General features: G+C 42.8%; 1 protein-coding gene across 2 annotated transcripts in view; it reads left to right on the top strand.

Annotated features, from left to right (window-relative positions):
- RNF214 (ring finger protein 214) overlaps window positions 1–18,490 on the top strand; it is a 706,739-nt gene that overhangs the window by 171,289 nt on the left and 516,960 nt on the right. For both annotated transcript variants that reach the window (XM_044080961.1, XM_044080960.1), the window contains exon 6: window positions 17,366–17,505. In XM_044080961.1, coding sequence (XP_043936896.1) covers window positions 17,366–17,505 — 140 coding nt within the window. The remainder of the gene's footprint in view (window positions 1–17,365; window positions 17,506–18,490) is intronic.

Below are 18,490 nucleotides of genomic sequence, written 5' to 3'. Positions count from 1 at the left end.
ATTACGACCCCAAAATCAGTTTGGGAAGACTAAGGATGGTGGAGTTTCTATTTTCATTAAAGACAAGCACACCTCCAGACTGGTTTTCCAGCATGATGCATTAGAACTATACCAGGTGCAATTGATAATTGTCCAAGACACCCATCCAGGTTATAGCCACCTATAGACCCCTTCCATGACTCAGGACACCCACTCCTGCTGCCTGGACCTACTTGACTCCATCAAGGTTCCGCCTAACACCCTGATCCTTGGTGACTTCAACTACCCCACCATAGATTGGGTGAACTATTCCTGCTCTAATGCACTCACCGAATAATTCCTTGACTTCATCAATTCTAACAGACTAGACCAGATTGTCTTATCCCCCACAAGGGGAGATAACATTATAGACTTAGTTCTCACCAACATAGGTGACCGCTCCACCACCCCTGTAAGTTCTTCCTTGGTGAGATCAGACCATTGGTCTGTCTCATTCAAAGTGTCTTTCCTGTCCAATACCCCCCAGCTGTAACCAAGCTAAAAACTTCCCAAAAGCTGACTACAACCTTCTAAGGGAGCATATCAGTAGGCTCACACCACCGCCCCCTCAGAGTATGCAGACATATATGATGACCAGGGTAAAAAGGCACAAATTCCGAAATGGAAAAGCTCCCTCCTTAGCCTCAACAAGCAAATTAGATCACCAGTGTAAACCTCCAAAGCCAGTTATGAATCGAAACTAGCCTCTGAAACAAATGCTAACCACAAAGCCTTTTTCAGTTTTGTCAGGAACCTCCATGGCATAGCCCAGCTTTGTTCCAAATTAGTTCTTAATGGTACCAATTATACCATCTCTAGCAAGAACTAGCCTCACCATTGAGCACCCAATTCAGCCATAGCATAAGTACAGGCTTCATTCCAGCAGAGTGGAGAACTGCCATGTCATCCCTTTGCACAAAGGTGGTGCCACTATTGACCCTGGAAACTTTAGCCCCATTAGCTTGACAAGTCTGATCTATGAGACCATGGAGTGTATTATTATGGACCTCATAAACAAGGACATAGGTAATCTCCAAAGACTTGACCCCACCCAGTTCGGGTTTGTTTACTTTGGTTTTGAGACTGTCACCAAGGCACTGGATGAGGGAAAGTCAGTACATATAACTTACCTTGACTTGGCCAAAGCCTTTGACACAATCCTTGACTCAGGCATCATCGAAAAGCTAAAACAACTTGGCCTAAATCCCTAGCTCATCAGGTGAGTGGCCAGCTGGCTCACTGATAGGACCCACAAAGTCAAAATGGGTGTATCCACCTCCAACAGCAGACCTGTCACTAGTGGTGTTCCCCAGAGATCTGTCCTAGGACCTCTGCTGTTTGGCATCTACTTCTCAGAGGTCCAGACAAAGACAAAAGGCCTGGCGCTGACCAGGTTTGCAGACGACTGTAAGTTGGGTGCTGTCATTGGCTCCCCAGATGATGTTACCCTACTACAAGAGGGTCATGGCCTTAAGTTAAATGTATAAAAATGTATTATCATATCATTCGGCAAAAACACGGCCCCTACTGATTACTTCATCATTGGCAACCCCCTAAACAAACAACCTGTAGTGAGAGACCTGGGTACACAGGTTGATAACAGTCTCACATGTGACCATCACGTAGCAGCATTGGTCAGAAAAGCATTTTACTTGGCTCATCTCATAAGTAGAGGGATTGCAGTTAGAAAAAAGGAGGTTATTAGTTCATTGCCTCTCTGTACTCCTGCCTCATTAGGGCAGTAATTGAGTACAATGCCCCATTTGATATGCACCTCTCCAAACACATGCACCAACTGGAAAGGCCACAGAAGTACCTCACAAAGAGAATCCATGGCCTCTAACACCTGTCCTACGTGGACAGGCTCAAATTACTGTCACTCTGTATCGTACAGATTGCTCAGAGGTGATTTGTGTCTCGTCTACAAGGCAATCTCAGACCCTGCTGTACTTGAGATGCTCCATATCTGTAAGTCTAACTCCTCACACATTACCCGATCAAAAGGCCTAAATTTAATATGCGACATTAACAAAACCAGCTGGAGAGACAAGTTTGTCTCCCAAAGGCTGCCCTATCTCTGGAATAGACTCCTCATACACGCCAAACAAAGTATGTCGCTAACCCTCTTCAAACGCAAACTTGAGTAGATGGGAAACCACAAATTTGTCACAGGGGTTCCATCTGTGTCCCTCACTGACAGGGCGACAAGTGCTGATTGAGGTTTCTTTTTGGGGGACAGACTCTTGGCTAGGCTTGTAAGGGCCCCAGTGCCATTAGCCTAGTAATCTGCTATGATCCTGTGATATGTGTGGGTGTATGGGTGTATACATTTATATTATGTGTGTGCGTTTTGTGTGTATGTATGTGTATGGGTCTACTTTGATTCACTGAAAACTCATTTCACTAAATTTCAAAACACTCGCACCAAATCGCTGAAAGTTCAAATCACTGAAAACTCATTTCAATGAGTATAAGTACTGTTGGGCAAATAAAACATGTATGCCCTTTTCCCCACTGTAGTGCAATCTTGGAGTTAATTCTAAAGAAAACTGTTTTATTAAGCGCTTTTTGTCCCACTCAATTGTGGGACTTTTTCAGCTAAAACCAAGAAGTGTGATAGCACCCTTTTATTAAAACTTAACATAAGCCATATGCTCATAGTGAACCAATTGCAACTACCTTTATCTTTCCACCCCTATTAGTAATCCTGTCATGCCTGATGACATAAATCAACAATATGTTAAAGCAATGTTTGTACAATATTTTGGCATCATTTTAAAAATTATTTAAAAAGTCATACAGGTATGTCAGTGTATAAATGTGTCAATATGTGTATCAGTATTTATATTCCCACTAACCTGACAACACTGACATCTTCCCACATGAAAGTACAAAACATTTCTTATCTCATCAAGCTCTTTAGTTTTAAAGTACATAAAACTGAACAGATCTCATTCATCCCTGGGAAGAGGCAAGCGTAATTTTTTTTAAAGGTATAGAAAGGAAGGGGCTCAAAAGAATATAAATATATATATATATATATATATATATATATATCAGGCATGACAGGGTTAATAGCAAGGGTGGAAAGATTAAGGTAGTTGCACAGACACACGTGGCAGTAGCTCCTCCAGGGGCAGAGGGGGGAGCTATAATGGAAGACGCTATGCACACGGCAGAGGTGGTCCACAAAATCAGGGTTCCATGGATACATTTCCTGGTAAACCCTATCAGCGCTCCAGAAAGGAGGCCCAATTGCCTTCCTTTGGAGGCAGTCTGGGGTGTTTGTCACTGCACCAATACGCGTGGCTTCAGATAACTTTGGATGTGTGGGTGCAGAGGATTATAACCAGAGGCTACACCATACCCTTTCTTCTACCTTCCCCACAATGGCAAGAAAATCCCCAATGTTCCACCCAGTCAGAGGGAACCAGCATATTTAGAAATACAAAAACTGCTAGAAAAAAGAGGCATCCAAGAAGCCCCACCAGACCAGAGATAATCCGAAATTTGCTCAAGATTCTTTTTAGTGCCAATAAAGATGGGAACGGAGACCAATTTTGGATCTAAGGGTTATGAACATATCTGTTTGACAGACAAAATTGGAAAAGTTTCAGTCTATCCTCCCATTCATTTCCAGGGAAAGATGATTGGATGTGCTTGATAAATCTCCAGGATGCATACTACCACATAAAAATGGACAAGCGCTCCAGGAAATTTCTCCACTTTCAGCTGGAGGCCAGTCATTATCAATTCAGCGCTCTGCCCTTTGGTCTGTCCACAGCCCCCAGGATGTTCACCAAATGAATGGCAGTAGTAGCAACTCACTTCAGATTGCAAGGATTCCAGTTGTTTCCTTACTTAGATGACAGGCTCATTACTGATCCCACCAGGCATCTTCTAAAACAAGCAATAGACTACATTCTCCAGACCTGTGCCAACCTGAGAATTACCACTAGAAATCAGAATTGACACTAACTCAAACTTTTAGAGTTCGTCTGAGGGGATCTGAATACTAATACTTGCATAGCCTCCCTACCTTGTCTTAAGATTGCAGAAGATCAAGGCTCAAGTACAGAAAATTGTCAGAAACAGGAGAATAGCAGTACGACTAGTTCTGCAAGCCTTAGGTTCGATGGCAATGACCATATCGTTAGTTCCACTGCCAAGATTTCACATGAGAATTCTACAGTGGCTACTAGCTTCTCAGCGGTCTTTAATGTATCAACCAATGTCATATCTGATTTTGATTACCAATCATTGCAAGAAAGACCTGGATTGGTGGATTCATTCAGAAGAAATTCTTTTAGGCCGCCCCTTTGTCCCATGTCAACCCCAAGCCTTAGTGACCATGAATGCCTCCTAGATGGGGTGGGGGGGCATTATCTGGGTAAGACTGTCCAAGGCACTTGGTCCCCCATGGAGGCCAGCTTGCATGTCAGTGTTATAGAGCTGAGGGCAGTGCTTTTCGCATTGCAGACATTTCAAACTGCTCTCCACTTAGCCACGATTGCTATTCAAACAGACAATGTCAGTGGTTTGGTACAGCAACAAACAGGGAGGAACCAAGTCTTATCCCCTTTTTCAGGGTTTGGCAGTGGGCAATCTCTTCCCACCATTTCCTAGTAGCAATGCATATTCCGGGGAGTTCCAATGTGATGTTAGACAAACTGAACAGATGCATTTTCCTGCCAAATGAATGGTCTGTCCGTCTCAAAGTGGCAGAAAAGGTTTTTCATCACTTTAGCAGCCTTGCTGTGACCTATTTGCATCACCCCTAAACAGCAAGTGCAGCAGCTACTTCGCCCTGGTCTCCCCTCCGGGAGAATATTCGAGAGATGCTCTCTCCTGCACAGTTGGCCCTCTGGATTCTTGTATGTTTTCCCCCGATCCCTTTAATTCCTCAATTTCTAAAGAAAGCGATCAGGTTGAAGAGCAATGTAATCCTCATTACTCCCTTCTGGCCTCTACAGATTCGGTTCCTCTTTCTTTGGCCTTATGTGATTCAACGACCATGGACTCTGCACCCAGATCCAGATGCTCTTCGTGTTTCACTGTTGCAGTCATTACATTTGGGTTATCGGCTTGCAGGTTACCCTCAGTCGGCCTGATTAACAAAGTCTTGGGTCCTGCATCAGTTGCTGTCCCTTCTTCCTGGGCGTCAGGTCGTCAAGGGTATAAAACATGCAGCCGACGCCATTACACCAGTCTTTCTTGCCGTGCGGTGCCCAAAACAGAAGCAGTTCGCAAGTGCCGGTTGGCCGACTCCTGAAATTTTCGTTTTTGATTTTCAGAACCGAAGTCTTCAACTAAAGCTAAGTACCCCGTTGGGGAAACTTTTTCTTGCTCCTTACCAATGTCAGGAAAAGTTAATAATTGCATTACTTGTGGAAAGCAAATACCTCATAAAGATTTTCATTCTTACTGTATTCCTTGCCTAGGCCCTGACCGCAACGTACCTTGCTGTCGGTTTTGTGCTTTAATCAGCGCACTATCCGTCATCGGTATATTTTTGCCTCTAAATATTTCGGTTCTCTGTTTAATTATCCAGAAATGTCATCGGTTAGCCGTCCGACTACCGGAATTCTGAAAAAATGCAAAGATAAAGACAGAGACAGGCTGCCGAGGTCCAAAACTACCAACGACGCTTCTCCTAAGCCAGTCGCCAATTCGCCGGTACTCAGTGAGGTGCTTTTGCAGCCCCTGATACCCGCTACTTCTGATTCGCAGGCCTCTACTGAGACCCATTCGCAGTCCGGTATGCCGCAAGATGCTTCAACTATGGAACCCGCGGATGTGTCTACCTTGGATGGGTCCGAAGCCACTGTGCAGGCACCGGCTTCTGAGGGTGTATTCAGGCCTATGGACTTGCATATTAAACCAACGCCTCCTTCTTTACTTAGGCCTAAATCTCGATCCATGTCTAAAAAAACGATGCCCAGGCCACATGCTCAGGCCTCTATGCCTAAAAAACAAATTATAAGAATGGCTGAAGATCTAATAACTCTAATCAGGGGTAGCCAACCCTCACCCTTCTAAGAGGCCTAGGACTGAAGTTGATTATGAATCTTCTGATCAGGATTCTGTTTTTTCTGACTCTTCTGATGATCTGGATTTGCCATTCCCTACTTATGAGGATTCTGATGCAGAGGACTCTATTCCCTCTGCTTCCCCTCCTGAGGATTTTTCTTTTGGTGAAACCTTACATACTCTAAGGGAGCATTTCCACTGGGAAAGCCAGGATTTTTCTGAATCAGAAAAGAGGCCTAGGGATTTCCTTCTCCTACCTCAGCATAAGCCTTTAGCTATTCCTCCTGTACTAGACATTGTTGATGATGCTTTCTCGGAATCTAGTTTGGCCCCTGATTCCCTGCCTCCTGCTCGCAGAAAACCTGACAAGATACTACAGGGTCCCCGAGTCCCACAAGTTGCGTTCAAAAATTCTATTGCAGATCCAGAGACTATTTCATAGGGGCCCAAGGGCACTAAGGCTTCTACTGCTAAATATCCTACCCCTTCTGATAGAGACTCCAGGGCACTGGATAGATGGCGTAAGAAGGCTTACACTTCTGCAACCTTGGCCATTAGGGCTTTAAACTGCCAGTTTCATATGTTAAACTATCAGTAACCTGTTACTGGCTTGCTTAAACAGAAAATGATGTTGATTCCTGACTGTGTGGAAAACAAAGAATTACAAGATTTAATGAATTCTGCTGAAGTTGGAAAATATACTTTGCAATGTGGTTTTGATTCATTAGAGGCCTCTTGCAGGGCTGCTGTTACTGGGTCTGTGCTCAGAAGGCATGCTTGGCTTAAGGAGCAGTCTTTGCCTGATCATGTTAAAGCTAAATTGTTGGATGCTCGTTTAAATCAGGACTGCCTGTTTGGCAACAAGGCTGAGGAAGTTCTTAAAAAGATGGGGGATAAAGCTAAATCTATGCAAACTGTTAAAGATTTCTTACAAGTTCAGCCTCCTAGATTTAGTAGGCACTGGCCCTCTAAGAATTGGTCCTTTCCAGCCCCTTCTAGGTCTTCTCAAGCCAAATGCAGACACAGCAAAAACCCCAGGTTTCGGTCCCAGGGGACTCGCAGAACTAAGCAGTGGGGGGCCTCCACTTCCAAGTCTGGAAATAATAAGACTCCCCCCATGGTAAACTGTCTCAATGACTTCCTTTTAAAATTTTCAAGCACTTATCAACTGACTCCCCCTTTGGGGGGAAAGATTGCACTTCATGCAAATAATGGGAAACTCATTACCTAGGACAAATGGGTTTTAAATATAGTGTCCCAGGGATAGAGATTTCAGTTCCACACGTTGCCAACACCAAGCGAGTTTCCGGACCTACCCCCAAATCAGTGGGCAGAGGCCTAAAAACAAGTACTTACTCTCTCAAGCTTGGGGGCTATTCAGCTGGTACCAGAAGAGAAAAAGGGACAAGGTTTCTACTCGAGACTTTTCCTGGTACCCAGAAAAGACAATTCATGGCGTCCTGTCCTGGACCTGTCTACTCTAAACACCTTTTTGGCATTTCCAAAGTTCAAGATGCTGACTCTTATCACCATTTACTTTCAATGCTAGGCAAAGATGCCTGGTTGGCAACACTAGATTTAAAAGAAGCATACCTGCACATCCCAATCAGGGAATCTTGCAGAAGATACCTATGCTTCAAAGCTGGCTACACGCACTATCAGTTCTCTGCACTGCCCTTTGGCTTATCTACTACACCCAGGGTATTCACAAAGTGCCTAGCTCCAGTTATTGCATTTTGCAGACAAAGAAATATTCAAATATACCCATACCTGGACGATTGTCTAATTCAGGCAGAAAGCCAGGACATACTTTTGAATCATCTGGTCTTTGTAAACTTGTCTGGAGTACACCATAAATGAAAAGAAATCACACCTGGTACCCTGTCAACAAATTATATTCCTGGGAGCAAGCTTGAATACAACTTCCCACATGGCTTACCTCATGCCAGAAAAGCAAATTCATTTGACAATCTACTTCAAACAAGTGGCCACAAAAACCCTGCTATCTGCAAGACAAATACTGCAAGTCTTGGGGTTCATGGCCTCCTGCATTCTTCTAATTCCATATGCAAGACTGCATATGAGGAAACTAAACTGGTATCTAAAAAGCCTATGGTGTCAACATTCTCAAGACCTAGAAACAATGATTCCTATCATACCTTACCTACGCCTAGAGTTCCTTTGGTGGGCAGAGGCCTGCCACCAAAACAAGGGACTACCTTTAACACCACCCCCTGGCGCCCAAACCCTAACAACAGATGCATCAGACTGTGCATGGGTGGCTCACCTGGCAGGGAGGTTCATTCAGGGCAAATGGAACCCAAGTGAAATGCACCTTCATTCAATCAAAAAGAAATGTTAGCTGTACAGAATGCTGTGACAGCCTTCAAGGACCACATTCTTCCAGAACAGCTAAAAGTAAAGACGGACAACACCACTGTTATGTGGTACATAAACAAGTAGGGGGGGTACACATTCTTACCCCCTTTGCAGACTAGCCATGGCATTGTGGAACACAGCCTTGAGCTACCAAGTGCACCTACAAGCTCAATTCCTGCCAGGAAAATTAAATACACTGGCAGATAGATAAGCAGATAAGCAGAAACCTCATGGACTCACGAGTGGAAACTGGAACCAATGATTTTCAACATGTGGACAAACAAATGGGGGAGCCCAGATATAGACCTGTTTGCCTCTCCCCAGAACTACCAGTTGGACAAATTTTGCACAAGGACTCCCCACAAACAAGCCTGGAAAGTGGATGCTCTGTCCTTCAGCTGGAAAAAACTATCAGTCTATTGCTTCCCCCCTCTGCCTCTGCTCTCCAAGTACTACTAAAAATCAAACAGGACAAACCAAGGATGATTTTGATTGCTCCAAACTGGCCGTACCAACACTGGTACCACCTCCTGCTCAGTGTGTCATGGTTATCTCCATGGCACCTGCCTCAGACTCCATCCCTGCTGTCTCAGCAGGAGAACCAGATTCTGCACCCTCAGCTTCCAACACTGAACCTTGCAGCCTGGCTAATTACTTAATCTTTCCTTTACCATCCCTCAGCAAACCTGTGATGAATATCATTTTAGAGGCAAGGAGGCCTAGTACTAGAAAATCTTATGCTGAAAAATGGAAATGATTCTGTGCCTGGAACCAATCTCAAGGGATGAGCATAGCAGCGCCCAATTTACGTCAGATTTTACAATACTTAACTGAGATGCTTCACAGGGGCCTGTCTTTTTCCTCCATTAAAATCCATGCCTCACCCATTTCAGCTCATTATAACACAGAACCACCCCTCTTCTCTCATCCACTGCTCAAGCAGTTCGTCAGAGGGGCCAAAAATTTCATACCACCCAGGAGAGCTCCAACCCCAGCCTGGGACCTTAACTTTGTCTTGGAGAAACTCACTTTACCTCCTTTCGAGTCAGCTGCTACTGCAGACTTAAAATTTATTTCTTGGAAAACATTTTTCCTTTTAGCAATCACTTCAGCTAGAAGCATATCTGAATTACAGGCCGTTATGGCAGTGGAGCCTTTCATCATCTTTCATGCGGACAGGATATCCCTCAGACCCAGTACATCATTCATGCCCAAGGTGGTATCCAGTGTGGCTCTTAATCAGTCCATTAATTTGCCAACCTTCTTTCCCAATCCACAGAATAAAGGGGAACGGATACTGCATTCCTTTGATGTGCACAGACAACTTGGATTCTACTTGGACAGGACTAAACCTCAAAGGAAATCTGAACTGCTGGTGGCATTTGCTGCAGGGGCAGAGGGAAAGGCTATTTCAAAACAAACTATTTCTAAATGGATAAGCCATTGCATTCATTTCTGCTATAAGCACCATGGAAAACCTATCCCCCAGGGGATCAGACCTCACTCCACCAGGGCTGCCTCTACAGCCTTTGTCAGAGGCGTCCCTACCAGGGACATCCTAGAAGCTGCTACCTGGAGTTCTGTACATAGTTTCACCAAGCATTATCATTTGCCAATTTTCTCTAAATCCAGAGCTGGCTTTGCCTCTGCAGTCTTGCAGGGCCTTATAGCTGGTCCTAATGCTATCTAAATTCCTCCTCCCAAACATAGCTTTGGGAATCTACCCAAACGTAATGACTGCAACAGTGAAACATGAAGAACATAGTACAGTTGTGTACACTTACCATAAATGTAGGTGTTCGAGTGTATTCACTGTTGCAGTCCTGGTTAATCTCCCTCCAGCCCCCTAACTTCTTTTGGCTATACCTCTACTTTCCTTTACTATGCTTAGCCTTTTTGGTGTATTTGTTTTTTTGTTGGAGGTATATCATTGTACTTTTATATTTAATGGCTTCCCATAGGTAGGAGTTCCTACTACTGAATTCATGACTTTTATACCAAATATTTTCATAAATTTCTTCAGAAATCTGCCTTATTTTGTTGTATTTTCTCTTCTGCGCCACAAGATACATCCTCATTGTTGCAAATCAAATTCCACTTCCCATCTTACGTAATAATCCCTGCTTAAGGCTGATTATTTCTCCCAATGTTTTTAAAGCTCCACAGTAGCAGTTTTAGGTGGAATTTAAATACATGCCAGCATAATCCTTGCCAGTAGTATAAATCTGCCATTATCATCTTTTTTTCCTCTTCTATCTCTACTGGAGCTCCCTTAGCAGATAATATAAGTACTTCTCCTTTCCATTGTCCCTGATTTTCTGCAGAATATTCTTTCTGAAATCCTTTCTTTATTAAATTCACATGCTTACTTCTTTCTAAATGTGTCTCCTGTAGCATTGCTATTTACACTTTACAGTTCCTAATGTAATTAAATATTATTTTCTTATTTCTGTACTTGTGAGACCATTTACATTCCAAGATGAGTGTTCCTATTATAGTAAGAAGTCCTTATTCTCACCTGTTATATATGACTTTTTTTACATGTCTGTTTCCAGGTTTTGTAATATGTGTACCCATTAATGTTTGGTTGGTTAATCCTTTATACAGGTTTTTCATATCAACAGTGGAACTTATGTCATATTTACAATGCTTTTGTTGTAATAAAAACTCCCAAACAAAAAAAGTCACACAACCAGAACACCCTCATAGCTTAGCCTGTTAATTTAATGCAAACAAACATAAGTATGTGCATCTTCAAATAATGAAGTTTAACCCCCCCCTAATATAATCATTTGTGTCAGAGACAGCTGCTAATACAGTCACTAATTAACCTGAAATTGTGGTTATCAGGCTCACCTTCATCTTGTCAACTCCCATAATCTAAGACCCTGCTTAACTACCCACTCCATCAAAATAAGCAAGCAGGGCAGGAAGTGGCCAACCTTCTTCAGAAAAGAGCCAACTAAGAGGTCCCTGCCTTATCAGAAGATGCTAACAAAGTAGGAGGTAGCCAGCCTTCTGCAAAAAAGAACTGTGTAAGAAATCCCACTTGGCCGGAGAGGTATAGGTTGCTACTCACCATTATTTCTAGTGCCAGAAAAAGGTAGAGCACCTCAGGCCCATTCCAGGCCTCAATGACCTAAAGTAATTCAGTGTCAGAAAGAAGTTAAGAATGGTCCTGGTATGAATGTTCCACCCATCTTTATCAAGAGGGGACTGGATGTGCTTTTTGAACCTGTAAAGCAGGAGCTTTCCGTAACTGTGTGATGGGTGCCTAACTGCAACCTCCCCAGAAAAATGAAATAACCATGCAGAGTCTTTAATCAGATTGTTCAATCTCCTGAGAATCTTGGTCCACCCTCACTTAGTGCATCACCTTCCTCCGATATTCCTTAGACTCCCAAGACCTGCAAAAGCTTCTTTTTAGAGGGCTCTATAACTCACCTGTCAAATTCCGTTGCACTAACTCTTTTGGCATGGGATAGCATAGTAGAATTCTTGTTCAAAACTTTGAGATATATGGCAGCTGCTATATGTACGTATGGGACCTCATGCTTGATTGCACATGTGGGCACTGCAGTGGGCGCTCTGGCTAAGGTGGTGACAGCAGGAGCAGAAGCAGTCAGTATCACAGAGAATCACCATTGCATGCTGGAGCACGGAATGCTTATAGTGGTGATTCTACATCCCTAACCTCTTTATTATCAAATTACAATACCATGCACCATTGTAGCATGTGCTGTGTAGGGTGGGTGAAAGCATTTCCAAGAAAGAATCTCTCAGGGTTCATGGCTTATCAGGAATCACGTTTCCATATCATTGTCTTGAAGCTCAGAACCACCCACCTATTGTTACAAACGTTTCAGTGTGCCCTACAGAGGGGGCCCTTAAACATTCACATGGACAGTATATAAGTATTCTAGGACAGCAACAGCAAATGGGGGGGGTGTTCTTTTCTCCTGTGCAGAAAAGCTATCAAGCTATGATATTTGGATCCTGTGTCACAACCTGTTGCTGGTGATTCATACACTTGGCAACAGGTCTCACATTATCCCAAACAAGCTGATCAGGATCTCCTTCTTCGCTACACGTGGTGTCTAGGCCACAAAACAGTGAAGAAATTCTTCCAGCTGTGGGAACAGTCAGTGATAGATCTGTTGAAGTCACCATCAAATGTGAAATATCAGAGTTTCTTTTCCTTCATACTGACAGTTGACAAAGAGGCGAAGGATGGACTGTTGAAGTATAGTCAGAAGGCCTCCTGTAAACATTTCAACAATTTCCTTCATCCTCAGGTTCATAGGTTGGTACTAGGCTATCGGCCCTAGGGCCTATACAAGCCTAGCCATAACAATTTCCTGGCTATTTCTTCCCACACTATTTACTTCCCTGGACCCCTGTCTAGCTGACATGATCTTTGGGCTGCATTTCCTTTCTCCCATCCAATCATCAAGGTTCCTTTTGAAGAGGGCCAAAGCGGCACTCTGCTTGACATGTATGGGCAGTCTATTCCAGAGTCTGGGGAGTCTCTGGGTCAGGAACCTATCCCTCCAACATGTTTTGTTTATTGTGATGATAAGATTTAGATCCCTGGAGCGTGTGGCTCTGAGGGATTGGGATTTCTTTAAGTGTAGCATGTCCAACAGCTCTGGGTTTGACATGGCCTTGTATGTTAAGCAGAGATTGCCTCGGAGTAGACGATATATGACAGAGTATAGCTGGAGTTTTTTAAGGTGATCAGCAGAGGGTATCTGCTTTAGGCCTGTGATTTTTTTAGTGATGTATTTTTGCGGCCTTTCCAGTTGTTGCAGATGTCTGAAGAGGTACATATCAAATGGGGCGTTGTATTCTATAATGGGTCTAATGAGGGATGAGTACAGTGGGACAATGACTTCCTTTTTTCTGGATGAAAAACCCTTCGTGATGAGATGTGCCACATAGAAGGATTTCCTGACTGTTGTGGCGATGTGGTTATTGAACGTGAGACCACTGTCCACCTGTGTCCTTAAATCTCTTATCACACTTTCGGTGTTTAGTGTACTGCCACCTATGTGGTAATTCATGGGTACATGTTTTTCCCAAAGGGGATAACTGTACATTTCTTGGCATTGAGCTTGAGCCCATGGCTTTGGCAACAAGCATCTGTTTCTGTAAGGCCCTTTTGTACAGTATCCACATCATTTGGGGATTCAGTAATGGCTCCCAGTTTGCAGTCATCTGCGAACTTTGTTAGCCAGAGTCCCTTAGAGTTGGCCTGTACTTCAGAGAAGTAGATGCCAAATGAGAGGTCCCAGGACTGAACCCTGAGGTACTCCATTTGTCTGGAGCTGGATTTAGTGTCAGCTACTTTTACAGTGTGGGTTCTGTCAGTAAGCCAGTTAGCAACCCATCGAGTGACGTAGGAATTAATGCCCAGCTTAGTAAGTTTATCTATGATTCCAGAGTTGGGGATGGTGTCAAAGGCCTTGCCGAGGTCCAGATAGGCTGTGTGGACTGCCTTACCCTCATATCCACAGTTCTGGAGACTGATTTGAAGAAGTCTGTAAGGTTCAGGAGACTATATCGGCCCTTCACGGACCCAAACTGGGTGGGGTCCAGTGTTTTAAGGTTGCCAATATCTTTGTTTACAAGTTCCATGATAATACATTCCATGGTCTTGCAGATCAGGCTCGTCAGACTGATGGGGCGGTAGTTCCGGGATTCAAGGTGGATCCCCCCCTTGTGGAGTGGGATAACTGTAGCTGTACGCCACTCACTGGGCACAAAGCCTGATTAAACATGACACTTAGGTGAGGTGCCAGTTCATTTTGTAGTTCGTGTAGTACACAGCCCGGGGTGTCATCTGGTCCCATGGATGCTGTATTCTTAGCTTTGAAGAGTGCATTTTTTTTACTTGTGTGGCCATTACTACCAGAATTTGGCAATCTTCCAGTATTGAGATGGGCCATTTAGGGGGTGAGAGGGGAGTGAAGTTGGCACTGAATCGATCTGCCAGGATATTAGCAATATCCTTGGGATCAGTATATTTAATGCCATTCTGTTGTAGCTCAGAGCAGATCTGAGCATTGCCATTTATATTCTTGACATAGTTATAGAATGCCTTGTGGTTGTCTTTGGATTCTTTGGCAATTTTATTTTCGTAACTAACTTTGGAGGATTTTATGAGGGATCTCAGATACTTACTGAGGCTGGTAAGGGAGTTTTTTACATCCTGGAATTTTCCTCTTTTCTCCAACAGTTTTTTTCCTTTTGTTGTAAAGTTTGTTTATGGCAGGAGACCACCAGATTGGCTTCTTTTTTTTGGAGGAGAGCATCTTGGTTCTGTTTGGGATGGCACGATTCATGCATAAATGGATGTGCTCGTACAGTGCCTTAGTGTAGGACTCAGCAGTCGAACTTTCAGTTACCATCTGCATGGGTGTCATGAAGTTTGTAACTTCTGACTTGAGTAGCATGAAGTTGGCCTTGGAGAAGTTGTTTATGGAGGTTTCCTTACTGGGGGGTGGGGGTGGGATGTGGACGTCAAGAGTGATTAGCTTATGGTTTGACCTGATCAACGAGGGGGTGACCATAGGTGTGGAGCATCGATTTCCCATGTTGGTAATGACCAGGTCTAGGATATTGGAGCCCCTGGTGGGACTAAGGATTAGTTGATCTAGGGCATTGGAATTTATGAATTCCAAGAACCGTTGGGCAAAGGTGTTGGTGCACGAGTAGTTTTCCCAGTTAATGGCAGGAAGTTGAAATCACCCAGTATTAGGGTGTTTGGTTGTATATTAATATTTTTCAGTATGTTTACAAAGATGTAGTAAGAATCTTAGGGCATGGTGGGGGATGATTCAAAAGGTCAAAACAGTGAAATCAAGGATGATACTGATGACTGTTTGCCCATGCGGGTAGGTACCAGCTATTCAAGTTCTGCCATGACCCCTCAGAATCATTCTACTCAAAAGCCTGATATCTGTCCCCCGCCAAGAATACCTGGACGTCAGTGTCCTCAAGCTCTGTGTATGCTTTCTGACTTCTTCAGTTTTGAATTTGGCCAAAAGTTAAGGAAGTCGTGGCCTTTTTCAGAAATCGTCAAGAAGAAGCACTTAAAGGAAAAGTAGAAAAGGCTTGTTTTTGGGCAGTCAAGGAGTGCGTATAACCCTAGTGAGCACTTCTGGATTTTATTTTAAAATACTGGATAGATGTGCTTAAGAATGGGCTAGTTATTTGTCCATTAACCTTCAAGTCATCAGCCACTAGTCCTCCCGCATTCTCCTCTCCTCACCCTGAGGACCTTCATTCTTTGGGAGTTTGCTTAGAGTTTTTGTTTGTTTTATATCCAGAAATGAATTTTAATGAATATCTTGCATTTAAGTGTGACCCTGTAGTCATATTCTGTAGTTGCTCTGATAACTGAAACCATTGTCAAGTATAGAATTCAATTTAGGATTTTTAAGCTTAGACATTTCTATGTAATTGTTTTACCTTTGGCACTGAGTGACCCTAAGGTGAATTTTCCTTATAACAGCGGTTTGCTTTTTCATTACATTTTATTTTTATTTATTTTTGTGTCGACTAAGTTAGTTCTCTAGGCTTGTGGTATATTTTAGGGAAGAACTGAAATAATACTTATACAGATGTGGGGAATTTGGTCAGGACATTAGGGAAACCTGCCTAGTGTTTGATGAGGTTTGTTCTCAGCTGGAGTACCTTTTCTGCTTACTTTGAATGTCTTTATTTTTTTCTCCAAGTGCTCTGATTTGCACTCACATGCTTAAGACATGTGGTGGTGCATGGAGTGGAAATTCTGAACTGTACATAGCTATGTGTGCAGCATGGGATGATCTGTGAATGGTGGTTGTTCACAGGGTCTCTATAGGAGTTGGAGTCAACTCAACAGTATTGGTTGGTGGGTACCTCCTTCTCAGACACGAATGGGACATTAAATGAACATCTCATCCAAAGGCTGGCAAATTAGGAGTGCAGTAGCCCTAATGCTGCACTGCAGTGTCAGCATTTACACATGTATTCAGTCACCTGGTATTGTGGTAGGACTCACAGCCCTCTGATCTTCTTGGAATCAAAGACAAGTATGCAGTGTGCTAAGCTCTCACACATACCTTGTATCTTCCATTTGCTTAGTCACCTGGAGAGGATCACTTTTGAGATTCATGACCTCACTGACTAGCTGATAGTGTTTCAGACATGGTGGTGGTCATTGTGGACAGTGGACTGCACCCTCTGACCACAGTGAATTGGCAGCAGCATAATTTCTGTCTCATTAGAAGGCCCAGACTTTATTCATATCTTTCAGATGCAGTATGCACTTTGCTCTTCTGTAGCTAAAGAACACACCAATGTTTTTTGGACGTCCTTTAGCTTGTCAACACTTGTATCAGACAAAAGTTTCTTTCTGCCTCTCTCAAAATTAGAGCAGAAGATGTTGTGTTTGACTTTTTTCTTTCGCTCGAACACTTTGACAACCTAAGTCTGTATTCAAAGCCAGACAAACCTGCATTGCTGCTTGAAAACTAATTTCTGTACCTGTGAAGCAATTTTTAGCATACATTTAAGTTCCTGGATCCTTTTGCAATTCCTGTAAGTGGCTATATGCTGACTTAGTATGGTAGATTTGTTCTAAAATTAATTATCAAGATGTTGCAGGTCCATGCCACAGACTGTCTAGTTGTAACTCTGGTATTTTATTTGTTTCATTGTTTGTTTCATTATTTACATTTAACTGACTACCCAGCTGGGAAGTTTCATTTTTAGTAGACTCCTGGCAAATAACTTCAAAATGAAACAACAGAATTATACAAACTATAGAATATTATAGTTTAAAATGTGGCCATGTATTACAAAAGATAGAATATTACAATTTAAAAAATGTGGCCATTTTTATCAGAGTCTTGCTTGTTTTTTGTGTTTTCCCACAAAAAAAAATATGCAGGAGACAATGAAGCAGCTAATAGAGCTAAAGCAGAAACGTGATGACATGAAGAAGAAGAGCGAGAAGGATAAACATGAATTTGCACAGAAGGAGCGGGATCTTAAAGTGGAGATAGAAAAACTGTATGAAAAAAGTAAAAGGTAATCGTCACACACTGATGCTACATTTAACTATCTTTCCTTTTGTTACTGTTTATATCCTTTAGCTATTGTAGTTAGCCATTTATCTGGTGTCTTTCCCAGCTCTGGTACTCTGTCTTATCTACAGGTGCTTTCCAAACAGTGCTTGACTTTTGTGAAATTGGCCATAATTTCAAGGTTTTATTTTACTTATTCTCTGTTAACTGGGTAAGTGAACCATTCCATGGACCCTTTTCATTCATGACCTGGGTAATAAGTGCAAGGCATATATAGAGAGAAATCTTACAGCATATAAACAGCTGTTATATTGGATAACAATAGCAATTTAAGTATAAGCTCACTAGTATCTAACAGTATCATCGTATGTAACTGGAAAATGTAGTAAAGGCACAAGAGCATCCCTGTGTATATAAAATCACCCTGAATTAAAATTAAAACAGCTAGCATATAAAAGTACTATATACAGGTTTAAAGCAAGTTTTTGTCTAGCAGTTCATTTGTGATCCTCCTTCAAAATGCCATAGAGTTCAGAATTATCGGTTTATAAAGTGCAAGAATGGCATACAAGTAGGCCATGATCTGAAAGCTGTATCTATGCAAGTGCTTGGTCAGTTAACAAGTGTTCTTGTACCAGCTGCACTTATTTTCTTGAAATAGATGGTCTCTGAAAGCTTTCTTGAGTGGCAGTAGTTTGTCTGTTATCCTAAGTTCCAGCCCTCCTGAAAAAAAAATGTAGTTTTTATGTATCTGATAACCAGGTCGACAGTGTGGACACTATGAATGGAAACTTACTTCATGTTTTTTTGTCCCACGTTGACCCCTCAGTATTATGGTAGCTGTCTGTCGCTCACACTGTCCATGCATTACATTTGCAGGTAAGAGTTAGGTAGCAGATCTGAGTGTCACACTGCAAGATGACATTTATTTAATTGCACTCCATCCTTAACTGTTCCAGCTGACCCCCCCCCCCCCATCCCGCCATCCC

The sequence above is a fragment of the Protopterus annectens genome, chromosome 8.part0 (genome assembly GCF_019279795.1).
Source record: "Protopterus annectens isolate FY-2018-M chromosome 8.part0, PAN1.0, whole genome shotgun sequence".
Taxonomy (NCBI): Eukaryota; Metazoa; Chordata; order Ceratodontiformes; family Protopteridae; genus Protopterus; species Protopterus annectens.
Note: the sequence above shows the minus strand (reverse complement) of the source record. Positions and strands in the feature narration are given on the sequence as shown.